Genomic DNA, 21,392 nt, shown 5'->3' with positions numbered 1-21,392 from the left:
CTAAGATCTTGCAAGAGGACAATTATAAAAACAAATTGGGGGTGGGGCAGAAATGAGTCAGATAGGAGTCGGCCTGATGGCGTAGCGGTTAAGTTCACGCGCTCCGCTGTGCAGCCCGGAGTTCGCAGGTTCGGATCCCAGGCGCAGACCTACACACCACTCATCAAACCATGCTGTGGCGGCATCCACATAAAAATAGAGGAAGATTGGCACAGATGTTAGCTTCAGGTAAATCTTCCTTACAAAAAAATAATGGAGTCAGATGGTATAAAGCCTTGAATGGAAAGATCATGAAGTTTTTTCTTTTTTTTTTTTTTTTTTGGTAGGCAATGGAGAGTAATAAGGATTTTTGAACAGGAGGATGATGTAATTAAAATACTGCTTTAGGAACAATATTTTCTCCTGCATAATTGAAAATTTTTAGGGCAAAACTATATAATAAAATGCTAAAGAATAAAATTCAAAATAGAGCAAAGCAAAAATGAAAGAAGAAAAGATAAGCTAACTTCAGAACGATGCTAGTCAATGATGCTAGTAAGTATCAGAGTATGATTAGTTGGAAGTGGTGAGCAGGGTAGACTGGAGAGGAATCAAGACAATTAGAAGCCCATTGCCATGATCTAGGCTTGATGACACAAGGACAACAATTAGGGTGGAGGACATGATAACAGAAAGGAAGGGATGAATTAAACAGGCACTCTGAAAAAGGAATTGACTGAATGTAATGACTAAAAAGGCAAAAGAGAAGGAGAGCCTTCTATGGTTCTCCTTGCTCCTTTTCAGCTACAGTCACCTCCAATCATCTTTGGTGTTTGCAGCTTTTAGTGGCAAACTAAAAGTATTTACTAAGTTTAGTCTTTTTAGTTGAATTGACTCATTATTTTTTGTTCCACTTTTTGCTTAGTAAAGTTGCAATTATTTTGGCATCTCCAAATCTGTACCCTTGTGTTTTCCAATGCCCCTGTTTTTGCCTATATTTTTTTGCCTCATTTCCTACTGATTTTCTATTTGGAAAGAAGGCTGTAGGGCAGCCCCCAATATCGAAGATTCAAAATTTCCAAATAGAGCATAAATTTTCTCATTCCATGTATGCAATAGATTGGGTTTTCTTGTAGAAACTTGTTTTTATTCAGTCCCATTCATGGGTCTGGGAACCATCCTCTTTCCTGTGACTGAGAGACCAAGCAACAATAAGCGTCGGTGCCTAGCTAGCTGAAGCTGGGCGTGTTCACGAGACAGAAGGACTCAGCAAGGATCTGGAGAGCAAGGCTTAAACCTAAAGGCAGTAGGGCCAGGTCGGAAATGGAGGGAGTTACTTCCTGGATTTATCTTTATGAGGCTCAAGGCAAAGCACAAGTTATCTAGATTTCAATCCTTGTCTTTTTTTATGTTCTGTTCCGAGAGTTCTCTCTAAAATTCTCCTTACTTAATTCCCTTATGAACTTGTTAGAATACTACAATTTTAGCAACATAAGGAAACCAACATATAAACAAATATTCTCATGATCTATGTATTAATGTTCAGTATTAAACTTTTAGTCTTTTTGTGACATACAGCACATTGTAACAGTAATAAATTACAAAATAAGATTTCCTTACAATGTTTAGCAATAGATTATTTACTTAAACAATCAATGAGTGATGCATGATATGGAAATCCATGCACTTAACACACACACACACACACAGCGTCATCCACATTGCAACACACACTTCTGAAGTACCATTGAGACCAGCACTACCTTTCACAGGTGAAGATGGACTCAGATGTAGTACCAGGTTCTCTGACGACAACCTTTTCACAATACCAGTACTGTGATTTGTCACTGGCCTCACAGCGCAACAGCACCTTCTGCAGTTTTCCAAGTGACACTGCTTCTACTTGAAATGTATCAGTCTGGGGCAGGGGACAGAGAAAAACGGCACAGAAATACTTGAGTCCAGCACACGACATATACCGGCAATAATAACAGCCCAAGACTACCAGAAGCAGCACAATACTTTAAAAGAGATAATGTTACTACAATTAGCATCAAAAGGGGTAATAAGAAAAGAAAAATAAGCAAATTATTTTTTTATCTATTAAAAATATTTTTCTGGCTGTGCTTTTTCTCTCTTGCAGTTTTATTTTCTCCATTTGGAGTAGTATCCAGTGTAACAAATAAAAAAAACCCTAATACAAAAGCTTCCAGTTTGTGGCTTTTCTCTTGCGTAGATTCCTGCCAGTGTGATGCAGCTTATTAGGTGGTCGGGTTGACAACCATGTGGCCTAATATGCAGCACATTTAGTTTCCATGAGTGCTGATATACTTTAAGGCATGTAGGAACAAATTTTCTCTTTCTCTCTCTCCTTCTCTCCTTCCTTCCATCTTCCCACTCTTCCTCTCTCCCTTCCTTCTTCCTTTCTTCAATAAACCCTCTCCTATACTTTCATCTCTAAATAATATAGAGCATGTTCTTGAGTTTGTTGTGAAAGAGCATCCTGGAATCTTCATTTCTAAATAGAGTCACTTTGTCATGTCAAAAACTCACTGACATTTCCTTATAGTGGTTGGAATAAAAAGACCTTCACACATTACTTCCTCATAGATGTTGTTGAGAATAACCGCCCTAAAATCATCTGAGGAAAGGGTTATAAATTTAATTAAGTCTGAGACATTCCCAGAAATGACAGTTAACTATTAGCCACTGTTCCCCTGCCTTGTGGTGAAAATGCAAATCCAGTATTGTTCGTATTTTCTATACGGGATAGGTTGCCTTAATGGCTGACTCCAGTGTTACCTGGTTAAATTTCAATTTGTATTTGAAGATATACTACCTGTGTTAGTTCCACATTGTTGATGGAAACCTTCTCTTGTTTAGGCCAAACCAAAACCATTATAAGTCCAATGATGATATTTCTGTAAACCAGCTTATGATTGTGCATGTTCTCAAGTGTGCTTGGATAATCACATTGTCACTATCCTGCATTCCCAGTGTGCCTCTACAAGGGACATATCATGGTACACATCACCCCCCGTCCTCTAGCTCCATTTCTGGGTATATCTGCTGCTTTGGCAGATAGTTTAGGTATGTTGACAGCTTTCTTTCTCAGTCCCCTACGTCTCATTCTTCTTTGTCTGAGGGCTTCCCCTTGTGGGACAGGTTTAAGGGGTGTTCTGAAAGTCCCTAGCAAGAAGGAATCCCACCAGTAACCAGCTCATTAACTTCACAATATTGGCTTTTCTCCCTTTCCCCACTCCTTCACTTCAAAAGTACTCACTGGGATCACATCCCAGATAAATTACCTGTATCCTAGTCTTTGCCTTATGGTCTGCTTTGGAGCAAATCCAAACTACGATACCTCAAGGTCCAGAAAGATTGCCTGAATCAGCTTTCTGATTTCTGCTTGTTTCTTAAAGTAACTTTAGTTTTGCAGACAGAATTAAATGAGGTCTACTATGTATGTTGCTGCCTGGGCACTTTGTAGACAAAATAACAACAATCAGCCCAATCAGTGGCTAATGATGTGAGTTGTGGCGGGTGTGAAATCATTCTGGTAATAAACTAAAAGATTGTTGCCACAGTTTCTCAACTGCAAACTCTTGAAATCATTCAGCATTTCTATTACATTCCATGCCTTGAGGAAGATAATAGAAAAATGTGAAACCTAAAATAAACCAGCGAACAAAAACACTTTTATATCTCTGATTCTAAACTTCAAAACATACCACTAAACCCACATTTTTACTCTTATTTATACATTGATTGCAATTATACCTCCTACCCAAATGTAATTTCAATCTATAATACACCCTCCCTACTCTCTGGTAAATGCTATACACAATGATGAACTGAAGAATATTAATCATGAAGATGACTTGCAAAATCTGAGCCTGTAACATCACACGATGTTGCACACTGGCAGACCAACTAGCAGGCGGCCAGGAGAGACGGAGCCTTCACCAGGTATCACAAAGTAGTAAGGTGAAGAGTCTGGAACTGATGGAAAGCTAGGTGGATCCTTTAGACGATAACTTCACTGATCACTTGGTATAATACTAACAATAATATCATCGTATCTTAAACTTTGCTTCTGTTGAAAATTAATAATTTACTTGTGGCAGCAAAAGTTAGGCCTAATTTTGTTTTTTCTTGCATCCAAAGCAGATCTAGCTTTCCTATTCATTGTGATAAAAGCTTCTGTGTAATTTGCAGTGACAAATAAAAGGCTTAAGTGAGCTTTAAGATCTCTGATGTTTCAAAATATTTCATGATCTACAACCACAAAAAAGTTTAAGAAATAGCACTCTCAAATTGGTTTGGGAGTCTTCTCTCTTAAAAATATACCCACGGGGGTTACATAATCCCTATTCTTAATTTCAGACCCCCAAATAGTACTTTCTATATACAACAAAATAACATTAAAAATTAACTAAGTTGATTATATATCTCACTGCAACTCCTCAAACATCCAATACATAGAAAGACTCATGCTTATATACAAAGGACAAAAGGGAATAGTGAACGGATTTAAGGTGTGAAAATAATATTGTTGGCTCCATTCAAGATGTTTTAAAGAAAGGCGACAGTGTTATTATGTGAAATATACTATAATGGCCCTACCATGACTTGACCTTTTAGAATAGCAATGCTTTGTACATTTTAGTCCCGACAGAGCATGTTCATATATATTTTTCCCTGATATCATCTCATTTTTTTCTTTTCCTTACACTATCATTAATTTTTAATATCTTTTTCTTATTTTTATTATTTATCACTCGTATAGTGTGCCCCATTTTTCTTTCCAGAATAACTTACAACAAAGCACATTAGGAAGTCAGGTCAGGAAAACTTGTGTTAAAGACATCCCAAAATGAAAACTTGAAGGGTGTCAAGCACCTTTCAATTTTCCGTCATACATGGCCACCTTCAGAGAGATTGCTAAGAACCTGGGAAAGTTATTTGTGCAGACTCACCTGTCCTCTTTGAAACTTTACTGGCATGTTAGATTTGTACAGCAGTCTAAGACCAGAGTCTCCTCTCTCCCCGTAGAGACACAGGGAAACTTCAGACTTCGTTTCTGCTTGCTTCAATTGGCCAGTATGAACATCAACATGGTATCTCACTACTGGCAAGGCAAAGGGGAGAGAAACAAGAGGAAATCCATTACCTGGGAATTCATACAAGCAGAACCCAGATCCATGGGTCAGGTCACAGCAGAAAACATTACATGAGAATTCCTTTAATCTGGACTTTGTGTATCTATTGAGAGATTTTTTGATCTTTCAATTGTTAATTTTAGTTATAAATGGGAATTTTCATACCATGAACAAATGCCCCAAGGGTTACAGCTTTTTCAGAAAGAGAAATAAAGATTCTTTAAAAAGGCTGTTCTTCTATGTATGACATAGGAGGATATTTCACGCTTAGTATTTAAGTGGCAAGGGTGACAATGTTATTGTACATGATGCTTCAAGTTTAAAGTGATATAAGTTTAAAATGACATAAAGTTTGATGAGGAAATATATCAGAAGTGAAATGATGACATGAGGTGGCCAACTTGCCTCAGGCAAAGCCAGATGAGGCACAGACATGACATTTTTTCTTTCTCATAACCTCAGCCCCTGTGACTGTAGCTGAACCAAAGGAATCTTTTTGAGATTATGTTTAATCCCAGATCTACCAGTGACTCACGTTGTGATGCTGAAAAAGTCACTTTTCAATGGGTAAAACAAGTCTCTTAGAAGTAGAAAAAATATTCTGTAACTAAATAGTTCAGAAGTAAATTTAAGCAACTATAACAATTTGTATATGCAATATATGCTACTGAAGATTAATAACACACATGGAAAAATAGCTTGTCCTCCTTCTACTACGGGAAGCTCACAGACAACATCCCCATCTGCTTGGATTCGAGATAACCATGCATTTGCTGCAAAATCCAGGGTCTTCTTGCTTTTTATATGTTGCATGGTCACCTGAGATTAGAAGAAACGATGATTAAATTGTGTGATTTTCAATTCTTCACAGAACTCAGAATTCAAAATGCACCCCAGGGACTGCTAAAATGTACTGCACATTTTGATGGTTGTTGTTATCAGTAATATAGTAGTAATGGCTGTTGCTTATTAAGTAATTATTATTTGCCAGATATTATGCTAAGTGATTTATTTTAATTATCTCTTTTAACCTTTACCAATTAGATTGGTAAAATTCTTATAATTTTATAGAGAAGAAAATGGAGGCTTAGAGATTTGAATTGGACTCTGTCTGATTCAAACCTCTCAATTTCACCTACAGCAGTTGCTAAAGAAGCAATCTATAGGAGGAACTCCAAAAGAGATTTTGTGTTCATAGTAATCACCACAGCAGGCATACAGCATAATTTTTTAAATTTCTAATGTCTTTTAAGTGTATTTGCAATATCTGTAGCCTGTGGAATAGCCCTCAGCTCTGCAGGCAATGTGCCTGCACTTCCCAGCATACGGTAAGTTGCCTTTACCTCCCTGCCCAAGGAACCCTCAGTAGACCCTTCATTAGCTCTTGCTCCTTTGGTGGGTCTTTCACAAGAAGGCTCCCTTCCCTTTCTCTTCCCCTTCACATCTCAGCAGAGGACTTCCAGAAAGAATTTCACAATTGCCTGCCTTTTCTGCAATCACAATGGATGAAGTGCCCTCTCCTTTAAAGATATTGGTTTATCTTCTAAATAAGTCTCTGTCCCTCATTAACTTTCTCTTCCTCCTGGCCTTAGGAGCAGGACCCACCATTTCTCAGGCGGCTAATCCTCAGAACTGACTGCCATAACCCACTGACTGTTATTCTTGCTCCCCTCAAAGCCTGCCTTTAAACTGTTTCAAGAGAAATTATTCTAAAACAGAAATCTGATCGTTTTGTACAGTGATCACAACTTTTTCAATAGTCCTACTTATAGCATAAGATCCAAAATCCTCAACACAATGAGCAGTTCATAATCAGGCCTACCTACCTTGATAGATATTTCCCCCTCACATCCTATATTGCAGTCATACTGACCTGTTTATGGTTCCACAACCTGGCCACAACCCTTTTCACCTCAGTTTTCACACGCACTTGTATCTCTGCCTAGAACAGCATCCATCTGACTCATTACTATGCTGAATCTGCCCATCCTTCATTACATAGCTCAGGCACAACCTCTTCTAAGAAGCCTTTTGTGAGCCCCCAATCTGGGCTAGGTGACCCTACTTTGTGATCCATGGCACCCTACCCTTTCATGACTTTGACTTAACACCTAATATTTGACTGATTTGATGGAAGGGACCATGTGCTACTCATCTTGGTACTTCCATAAGCTTTCACAAGGCATCCTTAGATTGTTTATTGAATGAATGATTATATAACTAAGTGATATGGGTATTGTCAACACAGGTAATTAAACTAAATCAGTACACCTGATCACTAATGCCTGCTTGTGTCTTCACTTGCTCCAGGAAAGAGGCCATGAAAAGAACATTGGATTTGGAGTCAGAAAAACTGGGACCAAAATCTAAATCTACCATTTTACAACTGCTTGACCCTGATAAAGTCACATTGTCACTTTAAGTATCAGTTTTCTCATCCTTAAAATAGGAACAGTGACTATCTCACATGGTTGTTGTGAAGATGAGATGAGATTATATGTAAGAAATGTGCAAAACTTTATATAAACTGCATAAACAATTCATATTAACCTTAGCCAAATTTATATATGAATACATTCATAAATATAAAAGAGATTAATATAATATATTCTACTAAATTTGGAGATGTCCCTTTCTCTAGACTACAACACGCTTTATTTTTATAGCAATTAGATGGAAAATTCAGGAATACTAAGAGATAGAGACCAATCACAAAGATTCATATGCTTTTTAATCCTGATCAGAAACAATGCTTAAGTAAAATTATTTTCAGCCCTCTGCCTGAAGTTTTGAAACTTCAGTTGCCCCAATGGTCCTGAAACTCAGAGCCTGGCTTGCTTACTTGGCAACAGGAGAGACAGAAGCAGTGGATGAATGAAAGAAGGGCGATCCACATCCTACAGTTGAGGCTCTATAAGATGGGCCATCTCGTTGCTAAAGTTTCAGCAGTGAGAGAAGGAGTTTAATCTTTTTATTTCCCTTCCTGGAGCCCATTATGAGTCTATTATTTTGCTTTACTTGGGACAAAAGGAGAGAAGTTACTCCCTAAGCTATATAGAGGCGCATACTACTCAAAAGAGCAAGGAAACAGAATTCTTAAACAAACAAACAAAAAAAGAGCTACCATGGGTGCAGGGGAGTTTCCAGCTTTCCTAAGTGCTGCATGCAGATGACCCTGAGAAGTGGCACACAGACCCTCGGCCTCCTCGCAGTGACGTTTCTTACAGTGGACGTTCACAGCACTGCACTGGGCATGGTTGGGAGTTTAACAAAAAGAAACTGTGTCTACCGTTGAGGAGATTTTACAGATTGTCTGTGAAGTATAGACTTAAAATATTTAAGTAACACAAGACTGTATTATAGTAGCATATTAATAAACACTTATTGACACAGACTAAGTTCTGTGGGGATTCAGGATAATGCAAAGTTTAGGATACAATAAGAATCATTTCAGCTGGAATCCAATAGATGTTTCAGATCAAAGAGGGTCATAAACAAGTGAATGGGCATCTTCTAGATTCTGGACTTGAAGCCTTCCCCATGAAGTATAAGGTTTTTACAAGGTCACTCTACCTAAAACTCCAACATGCTCTTCCTCTACACTAAACTCTCTATGGAAATTGGCAAGAAGCCTCTGGTTTCTGAGGCACCACCATCCCTCATGCTTAGAAGCACCCACTGATGAGAGAGTCTTAATCATTTTACTTAAGTGAATGCAATCTCACTAACTTCACTGAAAAGCCTTCGGGGTGAAGGCTCTGAATGAATTCTATTTACTTTCAAAGCCGTGATGCCTCAAAATAAAAAAACAATAAAGTGCATTCCTGGCTTTTTTTTTTTAAACAATAAAGAGATATAGCAGTGGTTCTCACCTGGGTGCGATTTCTCCCCCCAAGACACATGTGGCATTTTTGGTTGTCATAACTGTGGGGGGGTGGGGGGTGCTACTGGTATCTAGTGGGTAGAGGCCAGATATGTTAAACATTCTACAGTGCACAGGACCGATTCCCCCCACCCGCCAACAAAGAATTATCTAGTCCCAAATTCAACAGTGCTAAGGTTGAAAAATCTTGGGATACAAAGATAAATAGTTGGATAATAGATAACTCAATAATTAAATAGAATGATATAGGTAAAGAGAGATACATACATCCATACATCCTATCTCCAGTTGTAATTATTTCTGTTTTTATTTTCACAAAAAATGTTTTTTCAATTACTAAAGTAATAAAGGAGGTTAAATCCTGGAAGACCACAACGCATAAGCCAGTCATACAGTAGCTACAGGCAGGACTCAATGAAGGACATGTGGCAAGTGGAACAAATCTGGACTTGGATCAAAAGACCCTGATTTATGCCCTAACCTGCTACCTTACCAGGTGTATGTCCTTGGGTAAAAGTTTTACATGATGACCTCTGACCTTCAGGTCCTAATTTGCAAAACAGGCATCATAGCTGTCTCGCTAGGTTGAAGATGGAATGTTTTAGAGTGGGAGTGCTTTACGTAATAAAATGAGATTAAAACACCTTATAGATGAGAGACATAGGAAGTTATTTCCCAAAGCAGAGCTTTCTCAAGTGTGGGTTGCAATATCCAGGCATATTAAAAGAGAAATTCATTTTAGAACATCTGATTTCCCCGGTTGGCAGTAAGATGGTGGTGCATGTGCCTAAGAGTCAGACCACTTCTTTTCAAATCCATGTGCTAGCTATGTGATATTGGGAACTGCTTATTGTGAATTCAAAAATCTCAATATACTGAACTGGAATAATAATATTATCTACCTTGTTGTGGCACAAACATTAAATGATGACCTATACGCTGAGTGCTCAATGAATGTATATTGGTGGTGATGGTAGTAGTAGTAGTAATAGTAGTAGCATCACGATTAATCACAGAAATTAGAGATCAGAATTCTTTTTTTTTTTTTTTTGGTGAGGAAGATTGGCCCTGAGATAATATCTGTTGCCAACCTTCCTCTTTTTGCTTGAGGAATACTGTCCCTGAGCTGACAACATCCGTGTCAATCTTCCTTTACATTTTGTATGCCAGATGCCACCACAGCATGGCTTGAAGAGCGGTGCATAGGTCCACGCCCAGGATCCAAACCCAAGAACCCTGGGCTGTCAAAGCAGAGTGCGTGAATTGAACCACTTTGCCACCGTGCCAGCCCCCTAGAGATCAGAATCCTTAACTGTTATTTGGTTTGGTTGTTTGTGGCTCCTCACTTTCTAACATCTTCCTAGAGACTGCACAAGAAAATTTCAGCCAAATGCTCAGTTCTTTATTATCAAAAAGAGAAATTCTACTTTAAATCCCTGACTCCTACTCTACTGGAATGAGCTGACCAAGGCTGTCTGGGAAGACAGATAAGCCTCCTTGGCTCTCCCTCACTAAGCCAATCTGAAGTAGCTTCTCCTGCTTCCTTTCTTTTGGGCCCCACCCTGAATTCTCTAGCTCATCAGTTAAGAGGTTTATAAACAAAAGGCGAAACCCCTAACTTCAAAAGAAAGAGCTCTCCAAAGTCTTCAGGAATCTAAATCTGGACTTGGATCCTCTGACCGCTCTCTTTCACTCATCTCATACTCCTGATAAAGCTCTCTGGCACTTCTAGTCTTCTAGATTCCTAGTTGTATAATCCCTGCATGCTTCCTCTGAGATGGTTCCCATTCTGATCCTTTGTAACATAAGGCAGTAACACATAAGAAAAAGGATGTCCATTTCTCTAAACTGCAAAGACTGGTACTGCCCTAACTCCTCTCCAGGGTTTGCCACTTCTGCTAATGTCCTACCTATTTAGCCCTTCAGAGATGGCCCTGTAGTCTCTTCCCTACCTGTCCTTAGTGCCTATCTTTAATGCCAACCAGGACACCCAATGGAGTAAGGATCCAGTCCAGGCGGGTCGGAGGGAGGGCCATCACTGTGGCTGGGGGACACTGGATCATGAGGGCAGAGTGAGCCAGGCACACACTCCCCAGCCCAAGCCCCACATCTTTCTTTCCTGCCTATTAGGATTAAGACTAAATACAATTAATAACCGACAATAATTACCATCATCTATATTTATAGTCTACTTTGTTTTATGAAACACTCTTCACATATGTTATTTAATCCTAAACTTAACCTTATCTTTTCTTGGAGAAGAAATGATATACAATCAAAGTCAACAAACACTTTCTGAGAACTAAACTTGTGGCCAGTTGTCTGCTGGACACTGGATATAAAATAAAGAACATATTAGGATGAGACAAAGCTGAGAAAAACGCTTTTAAAAACAAAATATTGGCAAACCGAATACAACAATATATTAAAAAGATCATACACCATGATCATGTGGGATTTATACCAGAGATGCAGGGATGGTTCAACATCCGCAAATCAATCAACGTGATACATCACATCAACAAAACAAAGAATAAAAACCACATGATCGTCTCAATAGACGCAGAGAAGGCATTTGACAAGATACAACATCCATTTATGATAAAAACTCTCAATAAAATGGGAATAGAAGGAAAGTACCTCAACATAATAAAGGCCATATATGACAAACCCACAGCTAACATCATACTCAACGGGGAAAGACTGAAAGCCATTCCTCTGAGAACAGGAACGAGGCAGGGCTGCCCACTCTCACCACTCCTGTTCAACATAGTACTGGAGGTTTTGGCCAGAGCAATTAGGCAAGAAAAAGGAATAAAAGGAATCCAAATAGGTAACGAAGAAGTGAAACTCTCACTATTTGCAGATGACATGATTGTATATATAGAAAACCCTAAAGAATCTGTTGGAAAACTGTTAGAAACAATCAACAACTACAGCAAAGTTGCAGGGTACAAAATCAATCTACAAAAATCAGTTGCATTTCTATATGCTAATAATGAACTAACAGAAAGAGAGCTCAAAAAGATAATACCGTTTACAATTGCATCAAAAAGAATAAAATACCTAGGAATAAACCTTACCAAGGAGGTGAAGGACCTATACAATGAGAACTACAAGACATTATTGAGGGAAATCCACGATGACATAAAGAAATGGAAAGATATCCCATGCACGTGGATTGGAAGAATAAACATAGTTAAAATGTCTATATTACCTAAAGCAATCTACAGATTCAATGCAATCCCAATCAGAATCCCAATGACATTCTTCACAGAAATAGAAAAAAGAATACTAAAATTTATATGGAGCAACAAAAGACCCCGAATAGCTAAAGAAATCCTAAAGAAAAAGAACAAAGCAGGAGGCATCACAATTCCTGACTTCAAAACATACTACAAAGCAATAGTAATCAAAACAGCATGGTACTGGTACAAAAACAGACACACAGATCAATGGAACAGAATTGAAAGCCCAGAAATAAAACCACACATATACGGACAGCTAATTTTCGACAAAGGTGCTAAGAACATGCAATGGAGAAAGGAAAGTCTCTTCAATAAATGGTGTTGGGAAAACTGGACAGCCACATGCAAAAGAATGAAAGTGGACCGTGTGCTATCGCCATTCACAAAAATTAACTCAAAATGGATCAAAGACCTGAAGGTGAGACCTGAAACTATAAAACTCATAGAAGAAAATATAGGCAACACACTATTTGACATTGGTTTTAAAGGAATCTTTTCGGATGACATGCCTACCCAGACTAGGGAAACTAAAGAAAAAATAAACAAGTGGGACTTTATCAGATTAAAGAGCTTTTATAAGACAAATGAAACCAGAATCAAGATGAACAAACAACCAACCAGCTGGGAGAGAATATTTGCAAAACATACATCTGACAAGGGGTTCATCTCCATAATATATAAAGAACTCACACAATTGAACAACAAAAAAACAAACAACCCGATCAAAAAATGGGCAGAGGAAATGAACAGACACTTCTCCAAGGAAGATATACAGATGGCCAATAGGCACATGAAAAGATGCTCAACATCACTAATCATCAGGGAAATGCAAATCAAAACAACACTAAGATACCACCTCATGCCCGTTAGAATGGCTATAATCACCAAGACAAAAAACAACAAATGTTGGAGAGGATGTGGAGAAACAGGAACCCTCATACACAGCTGGTGGGAATGCAAATTGGTGCAGCCTCTATGGAAAACGGTATGGAGATTCCTCAAAGAATTAAAAATAGAGATGCCCTATGATCCAGCCATCCCACTACTGGGAATCTATCCAACGCACCTGAAATCAACAATCCAAAGAGGCTTATGCACCCCTATGTTCATTGCAGCATTATTCACCATAGCCAAGAAGTGGAAGCAACCTAAGTGTCCCTCGACTGACGATTGGATTAAGAAAATGTGGTATATATATACAATGGAATACTACTCAGCCATAAAAAAAGACAAAATCGTCCCATTTGCAACAACATGGATGGGCCTGGACGGTATTATGTTAAGTGAAATAAGCCAGAAAGAGAAAGACAAACACTGTATGATCTCACTCATATGTGGAATATAAACCAACACATGGACAGAGAAAACTGGACTGTGGTTACCCAGGCAGTGGGGGTGAGGGGTGGGCACAAGAGGTGAAGGGAGTCATATATGGGGTGATGGACAAACAAAAATGTACAACCCAAAATTTCACAATGTTAGAAACCATTAAAACATCAATAAAAATAAAAAATAAAAAAAAAAATCCTACTCTGAAATATCATAAACCTTTGTTCTATAAAACAAAAAAATGTGTAATACTTCTACTCTTATTATGTATTCAATTTAGCCAATGTTTCTTTTTTTTTTTTTTTTTTGGTGAGGAAGATAGGCCTTGAGCTAACATCTGCCAATCCTCTTTTCTGCTGAGGAAGACTGGCCCTAGGCCAACATCCATGCCCATCTTCCTCCATTCCACATGGGATGCCGTCACAGCATGGCTTGACAAGCGGTGTGTCAGTGCACACCTGGGATCCAAACTGGCAAACCCCGGCCGCCGCAGCGGAGCACGCACACTTAACCGCTTGTGCCACTAGGCTGGCCCCCCAATGTTTCTTAAAAAAATAATAAAGGCAAATAATCACCAGCACACTTGTTGGGCACTTAGAGTATTTACAGTATTTTACTAGATCTGGTACTGGGGACAGGGGAGCAAGTACTAATGTCAATCATTAGTATTTTCTTTTTGGAGTTGGAAATATGAAGATAGGATAAGGTTTAAATGTGTTCTCAGAGAACACTCTAAGCATTCTTGCAAATCACGTACAAAGTCAAGCTTGACTCTAAGTCTCCTTATTTTTGGTACTGTTCCTTGATAACACACTATTTGTTACAAGGACTGTACAAGGAGTATCAACTATGGTATTTACAATTGACTGAGGGACTATCAAATGCATGAATTTATCTTTGGTTCAAATAAGCCGGCACAACTTTTAGAATGTTTCTATAAACTGCTAGAGTCTTTTGAGATTAAACATTTGACTGGAGATTTCATGAGAAGAGGAAGCTAGTGCTTCCTGCTGTTCATTGAACTAGAAAATCCTCAAAAACAACTATTTTTCTTACCGCATTTCAGAACTTGCTCTTTCTCTTCTGTGGTTCTTTCTAGAACCCTGAAGTGAGGAAGTAACTAAAAATGAAAAAGAACTGGAAATATTTACAAGATGCTTTAAAACTTAAAATAAATAAATAAATCCATTTCTTACCTAGTTTAGCTAATCTCAAGAATGCCTGGAGCCCATATCATATCATATCAAAAAGTAGCAGTTTAAAAATAATAACAAATGTACCATAACCTATGACCCACTTCAATTCAAAGCCTCAGAAGGATCAAGAAGTTTCAAGAGAGTTCCTATTCTAGTTGAGTCAATTTATCCAAGTCACATGTAGCACATGCTGCAGAGGCAGCCCAGACACTTGGAGAGAGATCTGGGTGGAGAGTCAGGAGGAAGGGATCGGCTACTAACTCTACAGGGAAGTCTCTGAAACTCTCCAGGCTTTGTTTCTTCATCCGCCCCCACACACGCCAAGGCTCAGCCATATAAGACTATATCCCATTCCCTAAACACCAAGCAAGACTGTATGATTTCTTTTCATTTTGCACTGACAATTTGCAAAGTATTTCACGTGCATTATAAACATTTGTTAAGTAAACAAAATGTGTTTTATACTAATTCATTCATTCCACAAATATTTATCCAACATCTACTACATGGTAGGTACTATTCTAGGAGTTTGGGTTATAACATTGAATAACACAAGTTCCTATGCTCACGTTGCTCAGTTTCTAGAAGACAGACAGTAAACAAATAAATTAAAAAATATCAGGTAAGTCATGTGTTATAAAAAAAAATAAACCAGGCTGATGTGTCGAGAGCAACTGGGGGCTTACTTTAGATTGTGGCACAGGCCACTCTGGGGCAAGAGAAGTCCAGTGTGGCTTAAGCATAATGAGCAAGGGCAGAGTGAAAAGAGGTCAAAGAGGTAGGCAGGGGCCAGATTAAAGAGGGGGTAGATATGATTCGACTGATGTTTTTAAAAGATTACTCTGGCTGCTCTTTCGAGACTGGATATTAGGGAAAAAGAGAAGAAGCTAGGAGGCTATTTTAGGAGATTTTTGCAGTAAAGAGGAGAGAAAATATGGCAGTGTGGACTAAAGTGGATAAGATAGAGAAAAATAGACAAACTCAAGATATGCTTCAGCAATAGAGTCCATAGGCGATTTCTGAGGGATTAGATTTTGGAGGCTAAGGGAATAAAACAATCCAGAAAAATTTGGAGTTCTGGCTCGGATAACTAGGTGGATGGTGACACCAACTACTCAGATGAGTAAGACTGAGGAAGAAACAGGCTGGGTGAGGGAATGAAGAGCTCTGATTAAGCTTTATTTGATTTTTTCATTAAGCAGTCACAGCTTGTGAGATAGTCTGGGCAAGTACTGCTGAGCCCTATTTTACAATAGGGAAAACAGAAAAAAAGTGATTAAATGATTTTTTAGAAACTAAACACTTTTTAAATCTTTTGGCTCCAAGTCTAAAGTTTCTCACCTCAATTTGAAATAGTCAAAGTCAATTCCAGAGAAGAAAAAATAGAAATTCTAAGATTCAAAAACAGTTATTAGTTTTACGTGATAGTACATGCTAAAATAGATTCTCATCTTTCTTTTTTTTCAATCTTCAAAGTTAATTATTATATGACTATGTTCAGTTATAACCATCTTATTTTGGGTCCAAGCTATCTGTTACCTGAAATCAACTCAGCGACTTGGAGTAATATTTTATATCAGTATTTTGAAGCTAGATAGCACAACTGGTTAATGTGTATTAATGTGGCTGAAATAGCAAGTCAGACCTCCAAAAAGGTACCTAAAGTATGATCAAGAAAAAAAAAATACTTTCAAACTCCCAATGATATAAAAAGAAAGAACTCATATACCTCAACAACTAAAAAACAAACAACCTGATCAAAAAATGGGCAGAGGACATGAACACACATTTTTCCAAAGAAGATATACAGACGGCCAACAGGCACATGAAAAGATGTTCAACATCACTAATTATTAGGGAAATGTAAATCAAAACTACAATGAGATATCACCTCACATCCATCAGAATGGCTATTATTAACAAGATAAGAAATAACAAGTGCTTATCGAGGAGAGGATGTGGAGAAAAGGGAACCCTCATACACTGCTGGTGGGAATGCAAACTGGTGCAGCCACTATGGAAAACAGAATGGTGATTTCTCAAAAAATTAAAAATAGAACTACCATAGGATCCAGCTATCCCACTACTGGGTATTTATCCAAAGAACATGAAATCAACAACTCAAAGAGATTTATGTACCCCTATGTTCATCACAGCATTATTCACAGTAGCCAAGACATGGAAGCAATCCAAGTGCCCATCAACAGATGAATGGATAAACAAGACGTGGTATATACATATATACAATAGAATACTACTCAGCCATAAAAAAGATAAAATTGTGCCATTTGCAACAACATAGATGGACCTTGAGGGTATTATGCTAAGCAAAATAAGCCAGACAGAGAAAAACAAACACTGTATGATTTCACTCACATGTGGAAGATAAACAAACACATGGATAAGGAGAACAGATTAGCGGTTACCAGAGAGGAAGGGGGTGGGAGGAAGGCAAAAATGATAAAGGGCCACATATGTATGATGACAGATAAAAACTAGACTATTGATGGTGAACACGATGCATTCTATACAGAAACTGATAAATAATAATGTACACCTGAAATTTATACAATGTTATATACCAATATGACCTGAATAAAATAATTAAACAACAATAACAAATCTACCAGTAGACCAATAGCCCCAAACTGCCAGAGCATCATGAAATGGGGCAGCTATTCCCTGCTGAAAATCTAAATGTTAAGCAAAAAAGCATGTTTTGACATATTTTAACTTGGGATCTTGGGAATAATTTCAATAAACACTTGTTAGAAATTCTGGCTTCCCCCAAACAATATCGTCCCATAAGGGCTCTCATTGTTCATCATAAGAAATTATTGGTTGTAAACAATTCATCATTATCCATGGGGGAAAAAATCCTCATGGTGTATATCCTAATAATGGCAGACTTTCAGAGTTTCTCAGTCCACAAAAGGTAGCCTTTGATCATTACAGAACCAATCATTCTCTTTTTGAAAATGGTATTTCCTTTTGGCTTTCAAATCGGGGCATCATTTAATATACTTCTATCTACACCTAAAAAGACTGACTTTTGTTTTAGCTCTGATACAGAGCTGCCAAATGTGAGTACAATAAAAAAGTCAGTATGGCTGAGAAAAAAATGCACTGATATTAGGCTTCAAAGCCAAACCTTATGCTGGGACAAATGTGGAAAAAGAAAAAGAGTGAGTTTCCAAAAGTATTTTGCCACTGAATCATATACTCATTTTCCTTTTAAAATAAATAAATAAAATGCTTAAGAAACAGCAATATCTCTATCATATAAAATCTTCAGCTTTTGTTTTAATTTCCTAAATGAATACAAACAATTTTAGGAATCGCCTCAATAGAAAATAAAGTCCATTTGCTGAGCTCCCCCTGCTGATTTACAAAGGCAAATATTAGTTGTTTCACAAGAAAACATTACCATAAAAACTCCCTCTTGGTTTCTCAGAAACTGAAAATTCCTGGATTATTTTAAGAAATTCCAACCAAGTATTTAAATACACATCCTAAAAAGAGCTGACTTACAATGGTGGTACTTACAATGTCTGAATTAACACATCAGAATTCAACACTGAGATTATAACACCCCAGTCAGCTTACACAATCTTTCCACTTAGAACCTGAGAAAATGGGAGAAATCAATTTAGCTCCTTCAATGAATCTTTTGGAAGACATATGTAATGAGAAAGATATTTTCACTGAGATATGACAATTAAAATTAAAACTCTAAGGAGAACTAAACCACAGTCTGGTTTATAGTCAGGTTCATTATAGAATGAACTCTTTGATGACAAGAACCACATCTTAGTCATGTTGGCATGCTCAGACTTCTAGCAGAACCCCTTATACACGGTCGGTGCTCTAGCAATAATTAATAAAATACTTTGAATATGAGTACAATTGTGTATGCCTTTATGCATCTATGCTATTATATATTTTAGCAGCAAAGTCCAAAAAGGAGAGACCTGTTGCTCTCTTCCTCCCACCTAGACACCCTGAAATATACAAGGACCTTGGTTCTGACCTGCCCTAAAATATAGAGTTAATTTGACTAGGTCTATGCTGGTCCTAGTAAAAAAAAAAAAAAAAAGTCCTTTAAGAAGAGAGAAATATTCACTAAGAGGAATATATAAAAGGACTTGGTCCTGAGCTGTCCTACAATATAGAGTTATTTTGACTAAGACTATGCTAGTCCTAGTAAGAAAAAGGGAAAATTCCTTTAAGAAGAGAGAAATATTGATTAAGGGGAATATATAGAAGATATAAAGATTACTGAATTGTTCCACTGGGCAATGCATAGAGATAAACTTTCAGTGTAATTGTGAAATACTGGGAAAACAGGTAATGAATGGAGTTTAATAATCAGACAGAAGATGGTAGTCATGTACACAGAATTCTTTCCACATGCCTGAGTAGGAATGCAAGACATCGTGACGAAAGATCTGTAAGTCGGTGTATTTATCAACTGACTCTACCTAAACAAAATCAAGCAACTTGTGTCTGACAAATTCCAGGCTACTGAAAGACCATTCAAATACAAGAAAACTACTTCAGCTTTGCAAGTAGATACTTTCCCTCTCATTGGGGGACAAATCATTTTACATATGTAGTTACACAATATTTCACAATAATCCGTGTGCAGCACTGACAAATGAATAGGCAATCTCCAAATACCTTTCTACTCATCATCTCTCCCTGCTCTGCCCTAACTCAGACTTCTCCACTCTTCAAGATCCTCCTTGTCCACAAAGCCTTCCCAGGTCCTCTAGGGCACACATGTATCTTTCTTTTTGGAAACCTACTGCTATTAGGGCCTTTATGTAGTTGAACCTTTAACTGTCCTCCAATTATGGTATGTTTGGAACTTGATCTTGTTTCTCCACGCAGAGTGAAAGCAGAAACAATGGTTTATGCTAATTTTGTATCAGTGCAATGGCTAAGGCCAGACCTATGGTGAGTTCATCATTTTTCCTTATCTATACCATCATAACCCCCTAACTCATCTAGCCATTTCTGGGTTAAAAGCGGTTCTTTGGGATCTCATGTTGATCATCTCTCCCAGAACTCTCTGTAGGCCTGGAAAGTCAAAAGAGGGAACTAGCACATTAGCCAGTCATTTTCTAAATCATATAAATTATAAACATCTACACACTGTTAACTATTGTGGAAATTAATAAACAGAAACTTCATTAAATTGCAGTTGGAAGCCCAGACGGGGGAGCTCTCAAGCCCTACGTCAATAGCAGAGCCCAACAGGAAGAAAAAAGACTTCCTCTTCTTGACCAGCAAGAAGCTCAGCCAATGAGAGACTGTCACAACTCAGCCAATGAAGAGCCACTACGCCTCGAACTCTTTGTTTACAACAGCCCTCCCAACTTCCTCTTCTGTTCTGTTATATAAGAGTTTCTCTTCCCTTGCTACTGGAGGACTTACACATGGCTTGCCCTGGTTGCAGACCCTGAATAGCAATTCTTTGCTGATCCTGAATAAACCCATTTTTGCTGGAGAAATAACTAGCTATCTGTTTGTTTAAGGTCAACACTATGATTGGATTCATACAAACATGTCATGTTTCCCAGTGTGTAATTTTTATATAACTCAGTCAAAGATGGCCTCTGTCTGTTGTCCCCAAGGCTGTTTATTTTTTCACTGCAGGCTGAGACCCATTAGCTCACAAGCCCACTGGCAACAAACTCAAATTTTATAAATATAAAAATAGCCCAAATGGTTTTCTACCTCAACAAGAAAAGAAAAAATGTCCCAAATAAGCAAATCTTTAGACATTTAGAGACTGCCTGCTTTGCACACCCCACAAAAACCTCACCCACAGCTGCTACCTATTGCTAAGATGGGGCCTGGCAGTTATAAGGCCCCAAGCTGCTTCTGCTGCCCTTTGGAGCTCCCCGACACAGCGACTCCCCACTGTGCTGCTGAGAAACACCCCTAGACACAGAAGCCCTCTCCTCAGATGTTCCTCTCTCCTCAGATCTTCCTCTCTCCTGAGAGTTCCCTCGCCCTCCGTCCCTTCTGAACAGCAAACCATGCCTTAGCCTCCGGACAGACTCCTGCTGTGAGGGACTTCCCTGACAGGCAAAGCTGTCAAGGCCTCAAGCAAGAAAATTTGTGTGTGCTACTGCTGCTGCCTCCTGGTCATATCTTTTTCCTCGATTGGCCCCCAAATTCCTCAAACCTCTACAGTAATGCTCAATATTCACTTCAAGGGATGTTAATAGAGTTTACCTAAAAAATATGGTCCCGTGTTGAATTTAGTTTGGAAATGCTATTAAAACAGATTTCTTCACCACAGGGCATCTCAGAGCCTTAACTATATTAACATGCATTGCAAATCTCTAAGAGAGGAATGAAAAACTCTGTTTTACAAACTCATTTCACCTTGGAACTATTTACCAGGAGTGTCTTGTGAATGCAGAGGCATAGCCAGGTTTTCACATCAGGAGAGATGGCCTCTGGGGCTGAAGGAAGTGGGCACTAGTAGGGAAAGTAACCTCTCTGTGTGTCTCACACAAATACTAGTTTCTAAATGCCATTCTCCATTAAAAGAAACCAGGGCTGCTCGAGAAATAGCTGA

General features: G+C 38.3%; 1 protein-coding gene across 1 annotated transcript in view; it reads right to left on the bottom strand.

The window, feature by feature from the left end:
- The window catches only part of RP1 (RP1 axonemal microtubule associated), a 280,580-nt gene that overhangs the window by 100,873 nt on the left and 158,315 nt on the right, over positions 1-21,392 (bottom strand). Inside the window, exons 20-22 of the mRNA XM_058528715.1 lie at positions 5,828-5,960; positions 4,959-5,110; positions 1,743-1,897 (exon numbers count right to left, since the gene is read on the bottom strand). Coding sequence (XP_058384698.1) covers positions 1,743-1,897; positions 4,959-5,110; positions 5,828-5,960 — 440 coding nt within the window. The remainder of the gene's footprint in view (positions 1-1,742; positions 1,898-4,958; positions 5,111-5,827; positions 5,961-21,392) is intronic.

This window comes from Diceros bicornis, chromosome 33 (genome assembly GCF_020826845.1).
Source record: "Diceros bicornis minor isolate mBicDic1 chromosome 33, mDicBic1.mat.cur, whole genome shotgun sequence".
NCBI lineage: Eukaryota > Metazoa > Chordata > Mammalia > Perissodactyla > Rhinocerotidae > Diceros > Diceros bicornis.
The sequence above is the reverse complement of the archived record's forward strand: the minus strand, read 5'-3'. Positions and strand labels throughout refer to the sequence as shown.